The sequence below is a fragment of the Micropterus dolomieu genome, linkage group LG10 (genome assembly GCF_021292245.1).
Source record: "Micropterus dolomieu isolate WLL.071019.BEF.003 ecotype Adirondacks linkage group LG10, ASM2129224v1, whole genome shotgun sequence".
NCBI lineage: Eukaryota > Metazoa > Chordata > Actinopteri > Centrarchiformes > Centrarchidae > Micropterus > Micropterus dolomieu.
The window spans coordinates 16,916,607-16,940,992 of NC_060159.1; the positions used below are offsets into that span (position 1 = coordinate 16,916,607).

Below are 24,386 nucleotides of genomic sequence, written 5' to 3' on the forward strand. Positions count from 1 at the left end.
CACTACAGTGTGAGGTTTCACATTCTCCAGACTAGCCCACTGCAGGGGAGGAAGACAAAGGGGATCTAATCAACAAGACAAGCCAGGGTTCCCACGAAAGAAAAGCATCATCAGAGGAACAATGGGGGGATTTGTCAGACAAAACGGAGAGGACTGGATGAGGCTCCATACGAGATGGAGTGGACTTGTCTGCGCAGCCTGTTTAGCGCTGCTAATTGTGATACGGTACTGTTGCATTGAGGTGCTGCTGGAAGTCATTGTGCTGCCTGCCTCCTATCATCAAAAGGTCTTTGCTTCAAAAAAAACGTCTTCTGTGTGACCAAGCTGAGAATATAGAGTAAAGCCAAATATCTCTAAAGAGGACCCAAGCCATGTAAACGCATATATCACCAGTTTAATCATGACATGTAATGATAACTTGGCACATATTTGTCTATAGAGCAACAACGATACATGTTTTTATATAAGGTTTAACAACTGGAGGATTGTCCATCTCTGTAACTGGGCAACAGGAAATAGATTCGGAACGTACTCAGCACTAAATAGAAAGGTTTGTCCTCTTTAAATTTAATTTAGCAACTATTTCATGAAGACGGTACTCAGTGTCCACTGCACTTGGTGTCCACTGCACAAGGAGCACTTGACTCTGGTAAACACAGACAATGGCCAATTGAAAACTAAATGAAAAAACAAACTTGTTGCCCATCCTCTCTCTCTGCCCTCTTCACGCTCCTCCCCTCTACCCCCTTCATCCCTCCATCCCCGCCTGTCCTGTGCTGGAGTGAAAGACTGGAAGAGCAACAAGCCTTTCCTGTCTGCTCTGGCATAACAGTGTGTGACTTCTCCCTGACTTCCCAAGCTGCCCTCTGGCATGTTGGGGTATTGTCAGTGGTGGCTGAAAGCCATTCTGCTACGGCAGAGTGGAGAAGGACAAGGCTGTCCCTCAGACACTATGTCTATCTGAGCTCTGTGGCCTTGTCTCACCTCCCAGTGGAGGATATAGACTGGCATATGAGTGGAAAGTTCATACGCAGGGCATGTCCACTTTGGCTTTGAAAGGAGTTAAGGAAAACTGCTTTTGAACTTGTTTATCAGCAGCCAGAGATGTCATGTTTCTCACTAACAAGGTTAATGGAGTAATTGTGGGAGTCAGGTACAACTGTCCTGCTGGAGAGCTACAACGTACAGGATGCAGGTCTGACTTGAAGAGGGTGGCTCTCTCCCAACAATGGCCCATTGTTAGCCGACCATCCGCAAAACCACGCCACATTTGGTCAATATTAAGTCAAGTGTACTCTCCCCACAGACTTGGTCAGTTAGTGAGGACAATGGCGGCACTTCACAGAGAGAACAGACACCGAAAGGACAGTGGTATGACCTGATTTAAACCAAAATAATTGCATAAGTACACCAGTCGGTGTGTATGTGTGTGTGAGGGACAGAGCAAGAAATAAGGTGCAAAAGAAGAGGGGGCGGTGGTGTTGATAGCTTAACACCAAAGTATTTGTCAGAGTCCCGAATCAAAAGCAAAAAGGACAAGAATGGCCCAGACAATGGGGATCCCCTCATTACTGCATGGGGACGGTGAGAGAGTGAGAGGGGTGCCGGGACGGGCCCAGCGGGAGGTCTGCCCTGCTGCCTTCCAAAATCTCTGCCTAACCCTATGTGTCTGTGCCAGCCAACCAACAAAAAAAACTCCCACCACCACATACGAGACAGTCAGCTCCCCTGACCTAAAAACAACAACAGCCTCCTACATTACGCCGTTCCAAAACTCAAATGCACAATACACTTCCCAGACCCCTACCCTCCCTTTGACCTGAGCGCCATGGCCACCATCAGTGAGACAACTGGAGTACAGTACAGTGGACTCTGTGAAGTCCCTCCATATGTTAGACGTCAATGGGGCTTTATAACAGCATGAGAGTCCAGATGCCACACTGGAAAAGGCTTTAAACAAATCCATGCTGCCATGTAAATTGTAAAGGGTGTCCTAAGTCACTCACTATTTTCTACCTAGTGCGCTATTTTCACTCTGCAACATTATATTTGAGCGTCAGAATTCTAAAGAAAAAATAAGTGTACATGCTGTGATTCAGAATTATTCAGAATTGCATCCCAAATCCCCCAAATCTTAAAAGAAAATGCAACATAGCCTTTTTATAACTACATTAAAGTGTAAGCATGCACAAATAAATCAGAACACATAAATATTGTGTTAGCCTCCACAAAAAGCTAGTGAGTGAAATTTGCATTGTTTCATCAAAGAAGTAGTCTTGATTAGCCTATATAGGCCTTCTAGTGTTGTATTCATGGGTGTAGTCTGCAAAGTGAACATGCAAAGAATCCCTCTCTTACAAGGACTATTACTGAGCAGTAAAAAGGGGAGTTTGTCACGGCCCCCTAATGTGACACCTGCACAACCGCACTCCAGTGGCCTGTACTACAAAGCGAGGTAACTGGCTTATCCAGGTAACTTACCTAAATTTTAAATACCATGTTGATTATCTTGCAAGGAAATTAAAATTCACATTGGGTTTTCTGTACAGGCTAAAGTCTTGTTTCTCCACAGCTTCACGAAAACGCTTAGTTGCTGGCCTTTTTCTGTCACAGATTGATTATGGGGATACTATCTACAGGTTTGCCTCTCTGTCCACCATGTCCAAACTTGACCCCCTTTATCACTCAGCTCTCAGATATGTCATTAACCCTAGTTTTAGGACACATCATTGTATACTGTACAGATTGGTAGGATGGTCATCTCTTCACTTGTGCAGGCTTGAACATTGTTATATTTTAATTTATAAGAATTTTAGGTAAACTTCCAAATTATTTAAAATAGACATTTTTAACTTTTCAAAACCGTCATAATCTCAGGTCACATAACTGGCTACAGTTCAAAGTGCCTGCTATCAGAACAGAGGCTGGAAAGCTAAGCCTGTTCTACTATGGCCCCAGGACTTGGAATGATGTGCAGACCAAGCTCAAACTTCAATCCCTCATCTCTCTAAATGATTTTAAACATAGAATAAAGGAGGTGGTCACTGCTAACTGCAACTGCTTTGCCAATTCTATTACCACTTAACTCCTCATTAAATCTATGATCTAATGCTGTTGTTTTTTTTTTGCTGTGTTTTCTGTTGTACCTAATGATGTTCTTGTGATTAGTTTCTTATTGTTGCTTGGTTATCTGTTTGATCCTGCCATCTGTCCCTGTCTTCACTAGGTCTCACTTGGAAAAGGGGTTTTAACCTCAATGTGACTTTCCTAGTTCAATAAAGGTTAAGAAGAACTTCAGGAGTAACTTTGTGATGTTGGGTATAACTTCCCAATTAACCCGTACTACGAAAGGTGGATAGGTGTTAACCGAGGTCTGTTGCCATGGCAATTTATGCTGCATCTCCTAGCAGGTTTTGTTCGTGGTTAACTCAAGGTTATACGTAGACTACACACCATATCTGTACTCACTGTTAATGATGAGAAGTAGGATATTAATACGCTACCACTTGACCACATATTTTCAGATTTCATCCTGACTTGTTCCACTGCGGTTGCAGCTGAAATGAAGTTATTCTTAACACAACAGCATTACGTTCATACAGCCCTGCAGCCTCTGTGATTTTAGGGAGGAGATATTAATTAATAAACAGGACAGTTTCTTAGCCCATCTGTAGGCTATAATTGAATTCTCCAAAGTGTATTCACATATTAAGATTGAATAGGCTATTTTACGTGTCCAAAAAGATATGGAGCCAGGTGGGGGTTAATAAAGCGAAAAGAAAAATCCTAGATGAAAGTGTCAAATTTTCAAGAATAAAAATCGGAAAATTCCCTGAAATTAAAGTCACAAAAAATCTAAGTCACTCTGGTGTTTTCTTCTGAATACGCCCAATCCACAGCAAAGTCTTTAAGGTGCATGATAATAGGTAGGTAGGTTTATTGTCACAATATAACATGTTATAGAGTGAAATTCAGTTTTAATATAGTGATTTTGAGCTAAACTCACATTTCCTCACTGCTAAATCCAATTGCAAAGTCTAATATAATTTTCCGCCGCACGCAATAGGCTACATGGCAGACGTGTGTGATGTTGCAGCCTTGCAAAGTGAAGCATGTGGTTCCTTGAAAAAAAATAAAATAAAACCCACTAGTTTTCAGAGTTTCTCTCATAAATGTATGAATAAGCCTACAATGTCAGAGAATATAGGCTATTCAAGTTTTTAACTTTTAGATTTGTGATTATTAGATTCTTATAAATTTATCAGAGTAATCTAGAAAACTCTTTCCCCCTCTCCCCTGGCTCCAATAATTTTTATTACAATGAACATAATGTGCTGGTGTATCTCTACATCTTAATGATATTACACATTTATTTACATTATGAAGAGGCCATAAAATACATAATAAAGAATTAGCCTACAATAAGGACACTGTGAATAAAAATTCTAAATTATGTGCGATGCCAAACAGCCTCCCTGGCTTTGTCGGCCTCAACAGTGTTAGATTTGGCCGGTAATGCGTCTTTAAACTCCTCATTTCCTGACTAAATCAACGTGCATTCTTCTGGGGAAAATACGGAGCATGCGCCGTTGCGAAAAACTCTGCCTGCACGGCCGAACACGTCCCTTTTATGTGAACGCGCACCGACTCCAGTTAAGTTAAACAGTAGGTTAACACCGACTCAACTAACCAACATCTTATTCACCGTCGTAGTGCCGTTTAACACCAGTGTAGGCAGTCAGAGATTGTCAACGCTGAGGTTGGTTGATAACCCTGAGTAGGATGAACTCCCTTACCTACAGGCCAGGGGTAGGCTATAAGAGTGTGTGTTTTGATTTAGTTTGCCTTTTGGGATGATTGTTGTTTGCTTGGTGTATTTAGTTTTTTGTCTGTCTGTGTTGCATTTCCCTTTGACATGATCAGCATGGAGTATGTGGGCGTGGCCTCTGACTTCCCTGGTTGGTACTCTCACTCACCTGACTATAATTACCTCTCACACACCTGTCCCTTACCTCACCAATCACCTCAGCGTACTTGAACCCAGACCAGCCTTCCAGTCCGTGCTGAATTATTTTGTCATTTAGTATGCTCACCGTAGATCTAACAACCTACCAGTATTTAGAATCTCTTTTTGCTCTTGTTCTCGGCATGTTTACCTGTCTGCACCGTTAATAGGAATCTCCTTGTCTACAGGAACTCATCACCAGAACGCTTGCGCCAACCCCTGATATACCCAGCTCACTCTGCCAGTCAACAATCCACAGGAGCACTTTCTGAGGGTGTTTCTCAAGTCTCTTAATAGCATCCACGTTTCCCTCACTTGCGTCTTTTCCTTGCGTCTTAGTCCCGCCCACCGGGGGATGCATAGAGAGACGCAAAGAAACCAAGCCAGGAGAGAAGGAGCAAGGAAATATGTTTCTAGAGACATGAGACGTCGGCTGCGTTCGAAAAGTCTTTTTTGCTTAGGAAGGTTCCTAACTGAGTGAAGTGAACCGGAAGTAGGCCTATTTCAGTGGCAGTTATGATAAGAGCTGGAAAGGTGCCTCAATGCTTCCTTTCATATCTCCTTTAGCATAGGGTACACCGGACCAGCCTTTATGAAAGGAAAGGAGAGAATGCCGTCCCACAATTCCTTGCGGCGGCAATATTTAAAGCGGCGCACGTTCTCAAACGATAATATCCCTCAACCACATTTAGCAAGATCCTTGCAATACAGATGCACACTTTCTTTAATAAGACTCACAATTAGGCTACCTTCTTCTGGCTTTTTTTGCTAATCTAATACTGTTTCAACACCGTTTTATGTTTCGGTTGTTGAAGTAAGCCATTAAGTGTTTTCTACAATAAAAACCAACCAACCATGACGGATTAAGGTTGATCACCATGTAAGTTACCATTGGCTATTATGCCTTTTCTCTCTTATGCCATAACTTGCTAACATGCATCTTAAACTGTCAACAATAACCGAGACCCATGCCAGCTGTTACTAGTCTTGTAAGTGATCAAAGTGAGGATAATGTTGCAGCGTGTAGCCTCACGTTATCTGCAGCCTTCAGCAAATTAATTCTACTTCAGTCACAGATGCTGACACCCTCGCCTTAATAAAGGCAAAGATCAAGCTGGATAACCTCGACAGTAGGCGTTTCCCCACACGCTGATTTTCGATTGATTTTGTAACTATTAAAAATGGGTAAAATGGCTCTCTCGCTCTCGCTCTCTCTCTCTCGAAGCGTCACGTGAAGCGACGTCCGTTTCTGATGACAGGTGGATCAGCTGTCAGTCGGTTCTAACAGCTGTAGAGACTTTTGATGGAATTTGTGCCTGCACTGTGTTGGTACTAATAAAGTCTCTCAGTTATCAGTGCAGAGCAGCATGATTCTGTTACCTGTTTAACAAACATCTGCACATGAAGTTATTTAGGCTACTGTATGTCTTACTCAGAGGCAGAGATTCTGATTGTAAATTCGTTATTGAATAATCCAGAATATGATCATGGTGTCTTGGGATTTACTATCCTAGATTTTCAGGGAAACTGAAATTATGTAGGCTAACCTGTATCAAAGTTGACGCTCAGTTTTAGGCTTCCCGTTTCCCCCCCCTCTTCTGATAGCCTATCCTTTAACACTACTACATACATTTTATTTGCATGTCCCATCACTCGTCACCGATCATCACTGCGTTCCATCATATCAATCCAACGATTTTTTAGCGCAGCAGCGCTTTCATTCATCAGCTGATTTTACTCGCGGAGCTGCCGGCTGCTTTAATCAGATGCTTTGCTCGCTTCATTAGATAGCCTACTTTGGTGCAGTTTAGTGACTTGACCGACTTCTTACGTGTTTAGGCCTACTATGTTTTATTATATTTGGACTAAACACAGGAATGACCAGCCTCACTGAATAGAAATGACGATAAATGATGTAAAACTCTGACTTTAATTGTCTCCATTATAAAAGTTGATGTAAAAGAAAGAAAACTTTCTAATAAATAGGCTAAATAAAGTTGCGTGTGGGGCTTTTGTTGTTCAGACCTACAATGAAGACAGATTTTAACAGGACAGTGAATCATAAAACAACTCATAAGACTTTGCAGCGATACACTTGAGTTTAACAGCTACCGAAAAAGGGGGCGTGTTGGTCAGTAAAAGACTTTCGCGAAGGATGCTCTGGTGTACCCTCGCTCATAGGTCCTCAGAGATCGCACCTATCCTCGCTCCTTGGAGCGCAAATAAGAGCTTTGGGACGGCCTGCAAGATGGCGGAGCGGAACAACTTCCGGTTCGATCGAGGAGCGAGGAAACGACAAATAAGAGCCTTGAGAAGCCCCCTGATTCACCAACCTAACTCTCCCGTCTGCCATACCCAGCCCGCACTGTTTGGACCCAGGATTCAATCCTAACCCCAGCCCCGTTCATCTGTCACCCACTCTGCTACAAATTAACATTGTTATAATACATTTAGATTCCACTCTGTCTCCGGTCTGCTTTTGGGTTACTTGTATTCAGACTGACAAGTTTATGTTGCGTGTTAGTAACACACAGCAGATCAACTTAACAAGTCAGAGAGAAGTGATCTAGCTGGCAGTCAGTATAAGCTTGTTTCTCAGTGAGAATTGGAGATGTGTTCAAAGTGTTTTGTTTATGCACATGTTTCATTCTGCTCCTTGCTGGCAGTGACTCAGACGCATTTGTTGCATTATGTCATTTTGGTTAGGTCTGTGGTGTGGTGAGACTAATTAGCCTACATGTCATATCAATAAGGAATAATTAAAATCACGAGGATAACTAGGCTACTTCAATTATATTCAGTGGGAGATTATTAATCTGTGTGAACATAGTTTGCTATTGAAGAGTGTTGATGATTCGATTATCTATCATTTATTGTTTAGGGCACATCGTGTCAACATAATTCTTTACCTTAGCAGCGGATCCACCACCTTTGTTTTCAGCGGTTGTGATGTGGGAGCCTGTATCTTTTGGAAGCTGACTGCAGTCATCTTTTGACTTCAGCCTCGGTGGAGATGGGTTCAAGTAGATGCTGTTACTGTAGTTCTTGAGTGTGTGCTGCAGCTGAGACAGCTGCTGAAAAACACCCCTCTGATGAGCATCTTTCCTCAGGGAGCCACACTGAACGAGGCGATCATAGTGTGCAACCGTTTCACTGAAGGCACAAACATCTGGTGCTAGAGACTCAAAGGAGCAGGATGATGCAGATGAACTGCATGCCCTCCAACTAATGTAACCTTGAAGTAATACAGCAAAAGTAATCTTTGTTAATCGTTACTGAACTGTTACAAAAATATCTTCATTCTATTAGATGCAATAAAACCGTGACTGGAAAGAGAAGGCACTACAGTTAGTGTAATCCAGAGGTTATCGGTGCAGCCAGCGGTTACCCAACATTTACCTAAGAAGACAAGTTGTAACACACTAATCTTAGCTCAACCTGAAAACAATCCACATTCAACATGACGGAAAAACCACTTACCACCGGCTGACAGACGGCGAATTTTCGTTGATGTCAGAACAGTGTTATTTAGCAAACATTGAATTGACCATCTCGCAGCTGCAGGTACCGTGTAAGCCGCCATGATGTTTCAAAACGCGAAAACTTTATTGAGTCATTTGACACAAATTCACCGAATAACACAAGAATGGAAAGGTTTTAACTGTGGTAAGTCCTGATTGTATGTCATCAAATATAACCAATTTCTTGATTCTTGATTTCTTGATTTGCTTGTAAACAACGGAAACTGTTGCAAATTTTAGACCCATATAGCCTAGATCCCCGATGTTTATAAGATTAAATTATATCGTTGTTAATCAATAAGATGAAATAATCCGCTTGTTTTTAATACCTAATATTCTTTTTTTAAATGTATATAATATAGTCACACTGAACGTCGGAACACCTGCGTTTTTGGTTTTTACATTTGAGCAACAGTTAGACCTACGTTACATTGCGAAGTACAATTGATCCGGATCATACAAATACAATGATTATCAAATTATGTAGTGTATATCGTCCAAAAACGTGATTAGGACCAATGTGCCCGCTGGCGGGTTGTAAACAAACCAAGCAGCAGGTGGCCGAGCAGCAGCATCAGCTGAACCTCAGCTGATCGGAAGTGTAGCCTGCTGGCCTTTGAAGCTAGCGATAGTCAGAGACAGAGCAACACCGGAACTCGGGTCATTGGCCTTCAACATAAAAGTTCCAATTAGACTTTTTAGGTGTATAAATGATAACGTTGCGTGGAAAAGTATGACTATAAATATGAAGTATTATTTATTACAGAAACGCCTCCAAAGCAGTGTCACTTTTCACTATATCGTTTAACACGCTGACACAATAATTACAAAATGTTTTATTTTGAAGGTTAGCAAAGGAACGTACATGTTTGTATTCTGGCTAGCTTAACACTATTACAAGCTGCTAGAAGGACAGGAGAGAAATGGCTGATACCATAGCTGATACAAGAAGGCTCTTCTCCAAGCCTCAAAACTTAAATGACGCTTACGGACCCCCAAGTAATTTTCTAGAGATTGATGTGAGCAACCCTGAGACTATCGGGGTCGGCAGAGGCAGATTTACCACGTATGAAGTCAGACTGAAGGTGAGCCTGCTGTAACAAGTGCTAATGACGTTAGCTTTTAAGCTAGCTACCTAAGCTAAAAAAACGTCTTTCCTGTAGTCAAGGAAAGCTATGAGTCATTGACATCAGTATTGCTACAGTCAAACAAGACAATATTTAACGTTAAATGTGTGTATGATTATCTAAGAAGAGCAAAATGTTATTTTCGAAACGATTTAGCCAACGATAGCAAGCAGGCTAGTAACACTCGTCAAAACTAGCTAAAACTGGTTAGCTGTTTAACTTTAAAGTTCAACCGTTAACGCTTAAGTTATTTGACCAGACGATACTTATCGTTAAGTCGTCGAGAGATTTTGACAATGTTAACAAGTACAGCGAACCTATTGGCTAATGTTTGCTCTCACAATAATTGCTAACGTTATTGCTCTGCCTTAGAAGGGAATTTGTTTACATTAGCCTCAAGTGTCCCCCCACCCCCCCAAACTGTGGCGTGACAGTGGAGCTGTTTTACCAGTTAACATAAGTTATACGTCTACAAATAAATTGGAGTTCTAGAACCTGTGTAGTAAGCTGAATAAAACATGATCCAATAACTCCTCCAAAAAGTTAAAGCCTGCCTGAACAATTTAGAGCTGAACTCCAGCCACACCCCATTTTCTGACCGCAAAGAATAGATAAGATTGGTCACACTTAGGGTTATTAATGACCTACCCAACATGATGGTAGGCCTCTCTTTCCATACACACATCATTATAATCTTACTTTAGTGGGGGGTGTTGGTTTGTTTAAGAATGCTTTAGTTTGTAGCTGTGCTGACTTGGCTGTCCATTCATCAAAAGCCATCCAAAGTTATACTCTAGTACTAGGCCAAAGGGGAACATAACTCAGTAAGTCAGCTTCTGTGGAACTGAAGACAGGATGCCTGGTCCTTTCCAGTCCCCCCCCCTCCCGACACACTTCCTTCCTTTAACTCTACTGAAGAACTTGTAGAGAAGAACAAATGCTTTTTGTCTTACAGATTTTCCTGTCATCATTTGGTAAAGCAGTTATTAGGTGGTCTAAAGAAACATGATCGGTTGTTAAATGCTTATTAAATCTCACATATTAGACTATTGGTTATATAATATCCCAAAATTTGGCATTATTGAGCAATCTGTGAGGAAATTAATGGTTAGACAATCCTAGCTATTACCAAACATAGATCCTGTATCATGTTCATTTTTCTGTCAGACACGCACAATTTCAAAATTAAACCGAATCAGCTTTAAAAAATATGTATGACCATGTTTTAACAGCGCTACTTTGTACTTCAAAGAATGAACAACTAGCAGACGATGAGCACTCTAAATTATTGGGGGGAGAAAAATGATCTCAAGGTCTACTTACCCACTTCTTTTGGCGCTTTTGACCATATCACACACTTTTTATCTGCAGATAGTTTTGCTCATTTGTCATCAGGTTGTAAGTGTTCAAATGTGGCCAACGTTGATGAGAAATCCTAGAGGTGTTCAGAACAACAGAAAGTTAGAATATCTACAGTTCAATGGAAACTAAGCAAACTCCATGTGCTGATGAAGACCGTGTGAAATGGGTGAAAGCTCCAGAGCAAGCGGCCTATAGGACTGAGAGGAATTGTCAATGTTAGTGCTCAGTAACACCATGACCAGGTGTAAGAGTCTTGATCCAATACATAGCCGACACAAATGGCTAAGAAAAAGTTGCATTCTTTGTCTTTTAAATGCCACTATTTTCGATTATGTCTCCCCCCCCAAAAAAAATTCAGTCATTTGTGTCTTTTTTTTTCATCACGTTTGTCACCACATACAATTTAGCATAAATTGAGCTCTTTGAGGGACTCGACTGTATGTTTTTTTTTTTTTTTTTTTATTTAAAAGTTTATTTAATTTATATTTTTTTATGTGTAGGCTGTATTGAGAGTCTGCAATTGTCAGGCAGTCACTAGGCTCATCTGATTGCCTCATCTCTTATCTTTTAAATTGTCATTTCACTTGACTGACACCCCTGTAGTTAGTGGCCTGGAGTATTTAGATTGTTCAGCACCCTTAAAGTATTTATAGTTTCCCTTTACCTTAAAGAAATGGGTCGAGGGAAGAGAAGCCGTCTCCAGGCATTAGCGTTGAATATAAGGCTACTGTACTTGATTAGCGTGTAATAATTAGCATATGCGTGTAATCAGCATTATTGTGCACCTCATAGCCCTGTGTGACCCTGCTTTGCATAATACCACAGAATAAGTGGCGCATCCCTCACTTCTCAACAAACGTGGTGTCAACTTTGCTTTGCTTCTCTCCTTCTCCTTTCTTCAGATTTCTTTAGAAGCATTTTACTCCATCTCCAGCATGTTAAGAGCGTTGGCCACAATGCCTCGGCCTGGAATGCATAGCATGTGCTTTGCTCTTTTTTTTTCTTCTATCGCACCTATAATATTTAGATCTACTTTAATTTTATCATCTAACCATGCAACACAGTTTGTTTTTAGAACTCATTCCCTTGTCTCCTGTTCTCATTGCTGTCCCGCTATCCATCTGAAATCGAGAGAGCCCTTGTGGCCACACTGAGAGAGTCTGCCTAATCCCCTCATTGAGAGAAGAGAAGAATGAAACTGGCCAAAGTGTGGGGGAGCTGAAGCATTTATTCTCCATCCTTACCCCCACCCCCCACCCCCCACCCATGGGAGGGCAAAAAGCTACCCCCTTGCTAGCCTTTACCCCATTGCCCACTTATCCCATTTCACTCCCAGCTGTGTGCAGTCAGTTGCCTAGTTCACAGTGTGGTTTTTGAAGTCCCTGTGATATCTATATATGATTTACTGTATAGTATTGGAACACGCTCTCATTCTTTTTATAAGATTGTAAAATTGGTCTTGACTCTGTGAAAATCAGCTTATGCACTTTTTTTTTGAGTCTTTGTGTCTGAATGTTCGTGAAGTTAAGTGGTGAAACAAGTCGTGTGAAGACTGGATTATCATTTTCTGAAGCCAACTGGTTACAGTGACTGCTAGGCAGGTTACGCGGTCACTTGTTGACAGCCGGGCCTCCATTTTGTGTTCAAAATCAATGGGATCTACTTCTTTCAGTCAGGTTTTTAAAGAGGTGGAAGCTAAGTTTATACTGAAGGGAGGCGGATATCTCATTTTGCCTGAGCAGACTCGTAATGTCCAGGGTCACTTTGAAACAATGGATTTTTGTTCTCATCTAAATCCCTTCGCTTTAAGCGTAGGCTAGTTTCTGAGATGGCTAATAGACCACAGGAAGCTGGTAGGTTTGGTTGTTTTTTCTTTTCTGCCTCTCCATGTGTTTTTCAGGTTCCTAATGGACAGTTATTCTGCAGAGTCCTATCATATCACCTTAATGTTTTTGGGCTGTTGCTGGTTTGAGAGGACCCTCTCAAGCAGCATAGTGTATTTGTTTGGACGCTCAGGGGTTGGAGTTGGTGTGTGTGTGTGTGTGTGGGGGGGGGGGGGGGGGGGGGGGGGGGGGGGGGGGGGGGGGGTATTATCAAATTTTCTTGTCTTTAGTTGGTTCCCATCTCATCCAGAGAGCACATTCAGGGGAGCGAACTTTGGGATCTCACTTTGTTTATGGATAGGAGTACATAAAAGGCCTCTTATAGCTCTGTCGCGCACTCTCACTCAGTCTTCCACCCCTCCTCTTCTCTACTCCCATAGCCCCTCTTTTTCTCTCTTTCTCTCTCTCTCTCTCTTTCTTTTTCTTTTCCATTTGGGCATTGGGGCGGGGGGCTTTGGTCATTAATAAAATGGGGAGAGATGGGGAGTGGGTGTGTCGGGGGGGGGCTTGTCAGGCACAGTCAAGTGTAATCCAAAGTCTACAGCATCCTCTTCGACAACTATTTTAATGGAAATAGGGAACATATTGTATCAAGGCTACCATATCCTACTTGAAATGACAGTATCAAAAGTGGGAGTTGATACTATGGCAACAAAGCAGCTTTTTGCCAGCTAGGCGAGTCGGGGAGAGGGTAGGCTGTCAGGCCGCAGGGGCCGGCAAGCGAGAGAACGAGTGTGAGAGTACATGGAGAGGCGAGAGCAAAAGACCTACAGCCCCAACGCTTTTGTTCCCCGTCTCCCCCCCCCCCCCCAATTTGGAATATGATGCAATGAGATGGTATTATGTTGCTATTTTTTATGCTATTATTCTGAAAGGAGAGTATATGGGAGGGGTAAGAAGGGGCCATGGGGGAGGTTTAGGATGCTCACTCTCAAACTTGACTTAATCCATCCTGCTAAAAGCTAATGCATGGTGGCCTTGAACTGTTCTCTCAGGAGATGAGTGATCTTTGTCCCCCCTCTCTCTCGCTCTTTCTCTGTCTCTCAGTTTTTAAGGGTTCTGCCTCTTTTCAACCCGTTTTCAATGAGCCTATGGTATTGTGTCCCACTCATTATGAATCACATGCTCTTCCTATGGAGCGTAGATTGCACCTTGCACACTCATAATGGAAAGTGAAGCCAGGAGGTCTACTTTGAAGGAGGTACATCTAGCTTTATGCTCCTTTTTCTGTTTTTTTTTCTTAAAGAACAGTGTTTTCTCTTTTACACTTGCTTTTAGTACAACCATAGTTCCTTATTTGTGTGTTTATTTGACTTTGAGTTTTTGCTAACTTAGGTTTATTTTACCTTCCTTTCTTTCTTTATCTTTTATTCTGTTCCTTAGTGAAGGTGAGAAAGGAAAAGTGTGCCTTTTTGACAATTAATGAAATGCTAAGACCCAGCTGGGTGTGGGCTGGTCCCATGTCCCAATCACTGCAGGGGCCAGTAAGTTGAGACACCAAGGCCCTAACCTCTAACCAGCCGTGAAGAGAACAGAGGCTAGGGAAACCTGATCTTTGACTCGTCGAGCTCTCACGCACCGCCTCTTTCTGTGTATGTGTGTGAGAGACAGAGAGTGAGTGAGACCTCTCATTTTTCAGTTCTCTTGTTTTCATTCCTCCCCATGTCCTGCAAGGCCAATCTCTTAATCATAGGGTTTGAGAGGGCAACAGGATTGAAAGGCCAGGTGACTTTTCTTTCCTTACACTCTCACTGCTAGCTTCATTGTGCAGAGATGAGTGGGTCCGAGTTCGACTGTGTGTGTGTACAAACAGGCTAAAATGCCTTGGGTATTATATTTACATTGTTAACTGTGTGACTGGTCAAATCTTTATACTTAACACCTGTGCATACTTCATGCACGTCAGTGTGTGCTTGCGCGTGCTTAAGTGTTTTCTGTGTGCACATGATGGGATTAGAGTCACGGCGGTGGCAGATTACCTGTAACTGTGATCTGTTGTGGTGGGGATTAACTTTGCGGCGCTCCATGCTGTGAGGTAACATGACGCAGCAGGGACAGAGCGCGGTGAAGGGAGAGTGGAGTTAATACTAGAGCGCTGCGGTGATAAAGCTAAGATAATCCACTTCTCCTGTGACCTGAGAAAAGGGGAGGAGTGAGGGGCTCATTGACAACTTCACCTGGAGAGAACTTGAAATAAGTGGGAAAGGGACGTTTTCAGGGTTGGTAAGTTACATAAAGACGCAGTGGGAAAGAGGGAGTGGCAGTGAGTTTATAGACACCCATTTCATTATAACCATAGTAAGGAAATACTCCTTTTAATGCAACTATCATCAGAGCCAATGTATTTACCGATGTTATGGTTTTAATCATAGTAAACAAGACTTTATTATTGTACAGTTTTAAAAATTATATTTTGGATTTCTACAGTCTGGTTTCTGCCTGTGTTTTGATATTTTTGAAAGGTCACAAATAAATGGATATAAAATTGTTTGTTTAGAAAAAGAACTGCAAGGCTAGTGGCAAAACTCGTGTCATGGGGTGAGAGCAAAACAGCTTTCATGTTACAACTAACACCGAAGTTAGAGGCCTAATTAACCAATAGTCTGAAAACCTTACCAGATTTTGACATCAGGTGGTAACAGGGGATACTTATCAGCTGTTAAATTAAACATCTTTCCAGTGCTAGCCACGCCTCATTTTTATTGTATTAGTATTTCTCAGACACAACCCTCCTTTATATGTCACATACAAATGCATGTAGTACTTTCTGTGTCACCTTCAGGTTTTCTCTGCCCCTTTCAATACAGCGGCTCTTTTAGCTGCGTTTTTACCAGCCTTTCCTAGGGGTGGGGGAAAAAATTCTTAGATACCTCACGATTATGTCTCGATGCAGAATAGTCAGTAACCGGAAATCACTGCAGGTTTGGACCGTGTAACAGTAATATGCTGTAGAGTGTAACGTACAGTATGTCATAAAGAAACCAAATTAAATCATATGTTTAAAGTGCTTAATTCCCGCTACAATGGCTTTCACATGTGCAGGATAGTTAGTCTGTTGGGCCTGCCCTTTATAAACGAGCACAAGCTGCAGATCAGGAATTATCAACAAGTCAGCAAGTCTTATGACTTGTGACCAAGGACACAGATCAGACTCTCCACTGAGTTTTTAAATTGTCCCCAATATCTTGTAATCTATCTTGTAATCTGAGCCAATCCTCAATTATTTTTGTCAACTCAAGTAAAATTATTGTACGCTCATTTGCCAGTTTTATTAGGTACGCCTAGCTAATGCAGTATAATACATACAAACAGTCCTGTAACAGATCCTACCTTCATGAAAGGCTATAATGTTCTGTTTTTAGAGAGGTGCTGATTCAGCCTTTTTATTTATTCTTTTTAGAGGAGGTAGTTTTGGGTGGTGCTATACAGTTCCAACAAAAACTGAACATCCTAAACTTCGTGCCACAAACTGTCAACTGAGTTTAGATTTTGGCCCAGATTCTCTCTTAATGATGTCCCCAGGTAACATTTGTTTTACAGTCAAACATGAAACCGCAGTCATGTCAGTTAACAGGCAGCTCCAGTTGTCAAAGATTTTATCAAATGAGTTTTCATTTTCCCACCAAATATGGGCAGGATCGATAATTTTGAAGACGTATGAGAGGACGGGGCAAAGAGGGAAAGAAGCGAACGCTTGCGTTTTCCCCATTGAAACCTCCATAAGAGGAGCCTCAAGGGCAGAAAATCTGACTTATTATCGCAAAGCAAGGGAAATAAAGAGGAAAGAGACTGAAAGGCAGAGACCGTGAGAGTGAAAAGGCTACTCTTGCTCTCCCTCCTCCTCAATTAGTCTGCACAGACCAGATGAAGCTCCCAAACCCTCCAGTTTTCCTGCTCTTCCTTTATGACCATGTACACCCACTCCTTTTCTCTTTTGTTCAGCCATTTACTCAGCCTTCTAGTTAACTCTCCATCCCCACTACGGCGCACAGTCACAGTCCTCTGCCCATCGATCAGTCTGCTGCTCACACTGTATTTATGCTGCACCTACTTGCTCAATTGCTTTGCTCCTGTGATTCCTTCCACTATGCATTCTGACCTTCTGTGAACGTGGCCTACCAATGAAATGCTCATTCACTCTCCCCCGTGTTTGTACATTGTCATGGGATGGCCATGTGCTGTCAGGACTAGTGAAGAGGTTTGGCATTGTGCTGTAATGTGCTGTTTGCTCAATGCTTTTTGTCAATGTCAAAACATCTCTCCTTTTTAATATGAAATTCGCTCTCAAGTGCTCATCGACAGCAACTTAGAATTACGCACACATCTGTGCATTGGTGTACAAGAACACACAATAAATGGCAAAACATTTGGAGTGCAGCAGACCTTGGTGAGCAAAACATAAGTGAACTTTTTTTTGCCTGGAGGCCAATTTCAATTTTTCCATTCAGTTTGATTCAATTTGAAGGGGTCTTTTGTTTTTCATTCTTTCTTCTCCTTTAATAAAGTCAGAGTAGATAACACAAGGCTAAGCACAAAACCAATACAATAAAACCTTTCACTGTCTTTTTCCTGAAGTTGGCCTAATCGCTCCCTCCTGTTTTCTAGTGATAATTGTTTAGCTATTTATAGTAATTCCACAGGAAGTGCAAACCCTGATTGGTTGGGAGTTGTCTGTTAACAGTCTATAGTGGGGGTCTACATTAACCATTCTGACACTGTTTAAAACCTCATTCAAGGTGTTTTTAAAGCCACAGTACTGAGACATTACTAGTTAAGTCTCCGGAGAAACTAACCTTACTGGTAGTTACACTGATTACATTACCCAAAACAACCTTTCTTTTGGTATAAATGGCATCATGCAGGCCAAGGTGTTCCTGTGAGCCTGACATAAAGTTAGATTATTTTCTCAATCAGTCGATTCACTGTTTGGTCTATCAAAAGTCAGAAAATAATGCAATTTCCTAAAGTCGAAGGTTATCTCTTAAATTTTATTGTTTTGTCCAACAATCAGTGTGAAACATATTCAGTTCAAAGGAAAGGAGCAAATATTCACCATTGAGAAGGTTCAAGCAATTGTTTGGCATTTTTGACTGAAATAGTTGCTGATCCATTTTGTTTAGTTGTTTCATCTCTGAGTAGAAGTATCAATTATTTTATTATATTGGCACGCCTCATTATCTACATGCCTCGCTTGCATAAAAGAGCCATCATGTGTCAAGAAATTATTGCAATAAAGTGTGGCAAGAGCAACCGTTCACTATATACATATAGTTAGAGCTGAATCAGTTAAAAAAAATCAGTTGACTAATTGATTGTGTAATTGTGTCATTTATCAAGCAAAACTGCCAAAACATTTTCTGGTTGGTTTTCAAACACAAGCATTATGAATGAAACATATTTGGGTTTTAGAGACAAAATTATTAAAGACGTCAACTGGGGCTCTTGGAAATTGTGGCAGACACCATTTTCTGATGTTTTACTGATGAAACAATGAATAGAAAAAAAATAATGGCTAGTAAATCTATAAGGAAAACAGTGTTTCCCACAGGATTTTAAGAGACTATGGTGGGTGGGCCTCGGACCCTCTCGGGGGTCCCCCCAGAATTTGTTTTTGTACATTTTAAAGTTAAATGTATTAATTTTGTGCAAAATTAAGAGCCTATCTATGAAGAACTTTGCACTCTACAATGTTGTGCTCTAGGAAACTATTTGATCATAAACCATTTTATAGCTAGAAATGGTGATGAAATGGAAACAAAATTCAACAAATTAATTTTAATGTTTTTCTTATTTTGAAAACCGGGCATTGTCGCGTGTATCCTTGCTCTATATTCATCAAGTCTGACCCAATCTGATAAATTGTGTTGTATGTGGTTCTCATATTGCATAACATGAAGACTTTATAGCCTCTCTTCAGGTAGGACTCTCATACTGCAACACTTGTTACCACAACACTAGTTACCTCAAAATAAAAGTGGTTGTCTTGAGTCAGATGCCAAAGTATGTGAGCGTGCAAGCTTACAGCAGCACCCACAAAACACAACTTTAGAAGTCTGAAATGTTATAAGATGTGTAAAAATATTTTTTGGTTTATTTTAAAACTATGGCAGAGCAAATTAGGCTGTGGCGGGCCACCAAGGTCTTGTTAATTAATGGGAAACACTGGGAAAATATTAAATAGAAGCACTACATACAATAAATGAAGTAGTAAATGAAGGCAACACTTAAAAGTGACACTTGTGTCCGTTTGCTGCCCGTGTGTCCACAGACCAACCTACCCATCTTCAAGCTGAAGGAGTCCTGTGTACGGAGGCGGTACAGCGACTTTGAGTGGCTCAGAGCGGAGCTGGAGAGGGAAAGCAAGGTGAGCCATTGAGGTGAACTCAACACAAAGGCTCTTGAGTACTTGGCGTATCAAATCTGCATGTACAGCATTGACCACATATGCAGTATTTTTGTATAGAACAGAAAGTTCTTAAAATATTTTATGAAGCTTTGCAGTTTGTAAATGAAGATGCGACCTAAATGTGGTCTGTGTTCTTTGTCCTGCTATTAATGAGGAACATAACATAGCTCGCTTTTAGCCTCAGAAGTCAATGTAAAACTTCTGCTCTATGTAGTCACTATAAGATGATTTTAAAAATGCTTTACTCTCTTAATTAATAAATTATTTATGCCTGTTTAACTGCTGCTATATTGTCTTTCTGTGGGTGCTCTTTTATCTCAGGTGGTCGTCCCACCTCTCCCAGGAAAAGCTTTTATCCGGCAGCTTCCGTTTCGAGGGGATGATGGGATATTTGATGACTCTTTCATCGAGGAGCGTAGACAGGGTCTGGAGCAGTTTCTCAACAAGTAAGCCTTTCCACATCTTCTTCGTCCTTCGCCGTTCTTCCGCTACTTCGTGGTGAGGTGAAAACAATTCATTCTTTACAATTTTGTCTTTGTAGTTGCAGTCGTTTGCAGCTCCTACCTTAGCGAGGAATTATTTTAACTGTTAAGAACAATGAAACACTTTGTGCAATAAGTAGATTCAACTTTTTCACTTCTCTTCATATTGTTAACAAACTGAACCTGCAGAGACAAACAGGTCTTTTTCACACTATCCCTCTTAATTCTCTTTTATAATTACCTCGCAAAGGACAAGAACAACCAGAGAGGACTCGAGCGCACCCCCACAACATAATTTTTCCCACATTTGTTTTATTGTTGATGTGTAATTTATGATAATTGCAGCTCAAATTACAGCGCGTGGTTCTATGGGATGGTGTGTGTACCTCTGCTTATTTTTGATCCAGCATGTCCCCATTTTCAGCTGCAGAACAATAAAAGTTACAGTGTGATTGTAATTATTTGCTTTGATTGCAGACTTGGCCATTATCTTTGTTTCATGTGCAAATGCATCAATGTTTCCTGTTGGAATATTAAGTGTGCAAAGACAGTTGAGAAAATTAAAATATATATATATATATATATATATATATATTTATTTTTTTATTTTTTTAAAAGAAGATGAGAATGTGTTGGTAATTAAGATTTTTTCCCCCCCATTGCTTCCTATGAATGAAGCACTGCTGTTGATCATATCATTGTTCAGACTTAATACTGGCCGATGTGGCGGGGTGCATTGTTTCATCTGTGATTGAGTGCATTGTGAAGAGGAAATCTTTCGGAATGGTAAACATGATTGTTGCTGTGAAACAAGTGAGAAGGAGGAGAGGAGATAACATCACTTTTTGATTAGGCTAGTCAAACATAATTCATGGTTCAGGTAAAAAAGATAGGCTACATACCCACTTCAAAAAGCAGGCAAGGCCTTGAGATTGCAACATGCTTGTGCTGCACCTTGTCCTCAATGTCAACATTTCCAAAAACCTATTAAACAGCATTTGTTGGAGGCAAGCTTGATTGCACAGTGATCGGTATTTGACCTGTGCGTTCTGAGTGCCTCCCCCCGGGCAGCTTAATTTGTCCAAAATATTTCCCATTAGAGGTTAAGATGCATGCATATGTACAATGTCATCATGTTGATTTGTTCTGAGAAAGTTACCATTTGAAAAATTAGATCTTTTAGGGTCTCAGGTGCGCTGGCTCATTCTCATTAAGCTCCTTTACGTCATGTGAAGGGACATTCAGGGAAGCCTGATGTCAAAGTGGCTTTAACAGAGCTAAACACATCTTCAAACATACAGTATTTTGTGGATGTAGTGATAACCTACAGCTGAAATGAAGGTGATATAAAGTACAGATTAATTCAAGTTAATCATACCACAATATAAATATAGATATTGGGGAACAGCCCAGTTACAAAAGTAAACCTCATTTACTTTAACTTATGTTGTATAACAGAAGTTCCCCACTTGCTCCTGAATGTGACTTCAAATGGTAGTTTGTCGTCTTTGACTACTTTACTGGTTGTTGAAACTCTTACAGAACCTCCTGTGAATCTTTTATTCTTGATGCGTCTTTCCCCTCCAGAAGTTTTTATTGACACTTGCTTTTTTATAGTTTGGAGATGAGAGAAAACTTTACAGTAATAAAAGCTTGTGGCCACACGTCCACATCCATAAACCAGTGTGTGTAAGAGTTATATTAAATGCACAGTAGTCATGTGGCTGATGTAAATAGCTGATTGCTGTATGTGACATCTACAGTTGTCTCTGGGCTGCTAGTCAGTATATATGGTGAAGGTTTTCAAAATGTCAGTAAGCCTCTTCATCAATGACAAACAGGCATCCCTTTTTGCAGAGATTGTTAAACAATGTGTCCCATATCCATACCCTATACTATATTGTATACAAGCAGGTTTTGAGTATGTTATGTCTTCGCACTGGAAAAGTGACTAAATAACATATACTCTGAACAAGTCAGTATACTAAAAGAAAACGGATGTATTTCACAGTTTGTGCCTTTTTATTATAGAAACAGAAGAGAGATGATATGTAACATGGGACGTTGCAGTTCACAGTTGGCACTTTAAACACAGGATAGCATAAACCCTTTTATTTCTGAGTGTGCTGTTGTTAGACACTATTCCACAATAATGCTTCGCACAGTGGAAATTGAGAAATTTGAAGGTAATTGTGGATGTTGGTGAAACGGCTCCTGGAGCCTCCAGAAAATAAATATAACTTTTTGGGAAAACATTTGGCAGTGGCATATTAGAGTCACAGTTTGAGTATTGTGTCATTTCCTTTTGTAAAAGTATGTTCATTTATTGTATATGAACTGCAAAAACAGTATGCTATGATAAGTATAAAGTCCATACTATAAATAACTATAGAGTTGGCACACTGTGTATGTCTATACTGTCGGTTATTAAATAAAGGCAAACAAAAATAAATACTAATTATCTACACAATAGGCTACAGTTTCTATCTTTTGGGCGTGAATATTAATGAGCATCATGTTTTACATAATTGATACATTGACAGATTACACTGGGCATAAATTAAGAACTTGTATCAGAGCAACATGTTAGGTGAATTTGTACTGTCATGATATGAAACATTGGGAGATGTTTGGGGTGGTGGTTTAACTCTGTAGCCTTTGGTTAGCAAATCAGTGAAAGGACATACATTCAGACATCAAGGAACTAAATATCTTAACTTAAACCTGTAGAATGACACTTCTGTTTTTACTGCTTTCCTTTTCTTTTTGTAACTTTTTAAATCTCCTGTATAAACACGTATAGAGGTGGCAACTCTTACGTTAACACAAAAAGGTGAAACTGTTAAATGACCCCTTGCCTCACTTCCACCACATTACAAGTGATTCCTTGACTTGTTTGTATTTTTCCAATTTGGTCATCAATGCTAAATCTTTTCCCAGGTTTCTTAAAGTAAGTGCAATGCTCCTGCCAACCTCTGTGTGTTCTCGTGTCCACTTCATCAAGCGTTGTCTTTTGCTTTTTGTCTGTTTCAGAGTGGCAGGCCACCCACTAGCTCAGAACGAACGATGCCTGCACATGTTTTTACAGGACGAGTCTGTGGACAAGAGCTACACCCCATCCAAAATAAGACAAGCCTGAATAAAAGGATGGCTCTGCTTGGCCCGGTCTGGCTCGGCCCTGCTCAGCCCAGCGTGGCCCAACAACCCAAAGCTCTCTTCACTACTACAGGTTTCTCTCAGACAATAAACATTTCAATGTCAACTTCCCCTCCCACCCAAAGTAATATTGTTCACTGCTTCTTTTCGTTTAATTAGTGACCCTGATCGGTGTTTGTTTTCACTTTCTAATTGGAGAATGTTCGACACATAACTGTGGTTGAAAGTTATTTATAGTAATTTCTCTTTGTCTGGAAATGCCACTAACATGGATATATTATGTATTTATCATTTAGCTATGTCTTGAGTATATTCATTTATATAGTAACATTGAATGAGCGTTCTATGTATGCAAAGCTCTTGTAAAGACCCACAGGGTTTCCCATTATATAAATATCCTTTACTGGCATGTTGCTCACCATAACTAAGCACACATACACACACATACACTTATATATGTACACACACACTGTATATTTGATGGGCCTTGACTTTCAAATCACACTTGGTTGATCCTGTCTTCAAAAGGAAGCGTGTGTGTGTGTGTGTGTGTGTGTGTGTGTGTGTGTGTGTGTGTGTGTGTATGAGAGAATATCAACCAGCACTTGCCCAGTTATCACAATGATTTTCTAGCAAGAAAAAAGTAATTTACACAGAGGGAACTACAGTATTTCTACTGGCTATATGCATTTTGAGATTTGTATACTGCTGTGCCATTTTTGTTTATTTTGAAGATTTTCCAATAAAATAGGTGAAATGTCTCTGAGCATTATTACATTTGTTGATTTTGGACTCTTGACCTGTCTAATGCTCAACATGGGATAGTCAACTACTGCAAGCTGCCCACAACCATTCCAAATATCACAAATGTATTATTACATTTACTGTTCAATAAATACATATTCTGTCATCTTCATTACAAATACGATTAGGCTGTTGGCTAATTACAGAGTTTATTAAAACAGTCCTGAGTTTTTATTTAGAATAGAGTAGGTGCCTTCTAAAGGGAAATCAGTAACACTTTATAATAAGGGTAAAAAATGCATACTTAATAATGTATAAACAACGTATGAATTGTGATCATGTAATGCATTAATTAATTAATTAAAGTCACTGTGGGTTTATGTAATTAGCTAACGGTTTATAGATCATCAACAAATTATTGTTAATTTGCAGTTTGTTCATACATGAATTTCTATGACACCAAATGAACTTGAGTCCAGTTACTTAGAAAATGGCATTTCTGATCTATACAGTTGATCATCCCTTCTAGAAGCAGAGCAGCAGCTTATTATACTTGTACTTTTAATGAATTTACATTAACTAATCATTTCAAAATTAGTATCACAACATGAGTTTACATAAAGGGACACATGTCAACCAGGCGATTTGTTAGATATGGTGATGTTTCGTGAGTAAGTAATGATAAACGCTTAATGTATCT

At 40.4% G+C, this 24,386-nt stretch overlaps 2 protein-coding genes across 4 annotated transcripts in view; one reads left to right on the top strand and one right to left on the bottom strand.

The window, feature by feature from the left end:
* Positions 1 to 9,162, bottom strand: part of afg1lb (AFG1 like ATPase b) — a 36,080-nt gene extending 26,918 nt beyond the window's left edge. The window contains exons 1-2 of one of the 3 annotated variants that reach the window (XM_046060530.1): positions 8,486 to 9,162; positions 7,915 to 8,240 (exon numbers count right to left, since the gene is read on the bottom strand). In XM_046060530.1, the coding sequence (XP_045916486.1) occupies positions 7,915 to 8,240; positions 8,486 to 8,588 (429 nt within the window). In that variant the 5' untranslated portion in view covers positions 8,589 to 9,162. Of the gene's footprint in view, positions 1 to 5,156; positions 5,305 to 7,914; positions 8,241 to 8,485 lie in introns of those variants that run through there. The other 2 variants (XM_046060529.1, XM_046060531.1) reach the window with 2 other exon arrangements.
* A 260-nt stretch (positions 9,163 to 9,422) lies between these two features.
* Positions 9,423 to 23,703, top strand: snx3 (sorting nexin 3). Its single transcript, XM_046060533.1, has 4 exons — positions 9,423 to 9,611; positions 19,167 to 19,262; positions 19,626 to 19,750; positions 22,820 to 23,703. Exons 1-4 carry the CDS (start codon positions 9,450 to 9,452, stop codon positions 22,923 to 22,925), a joined length of 489 nt encoding a protein of 162 aa, XP_045916489.1. The 5' UTR covers positions 9,423 to 9,449; the 3' UTR covers positions 22,926 to 23,703.
* Positions 23,704 to 24,386: the final 683 nt, after the last annotated feature.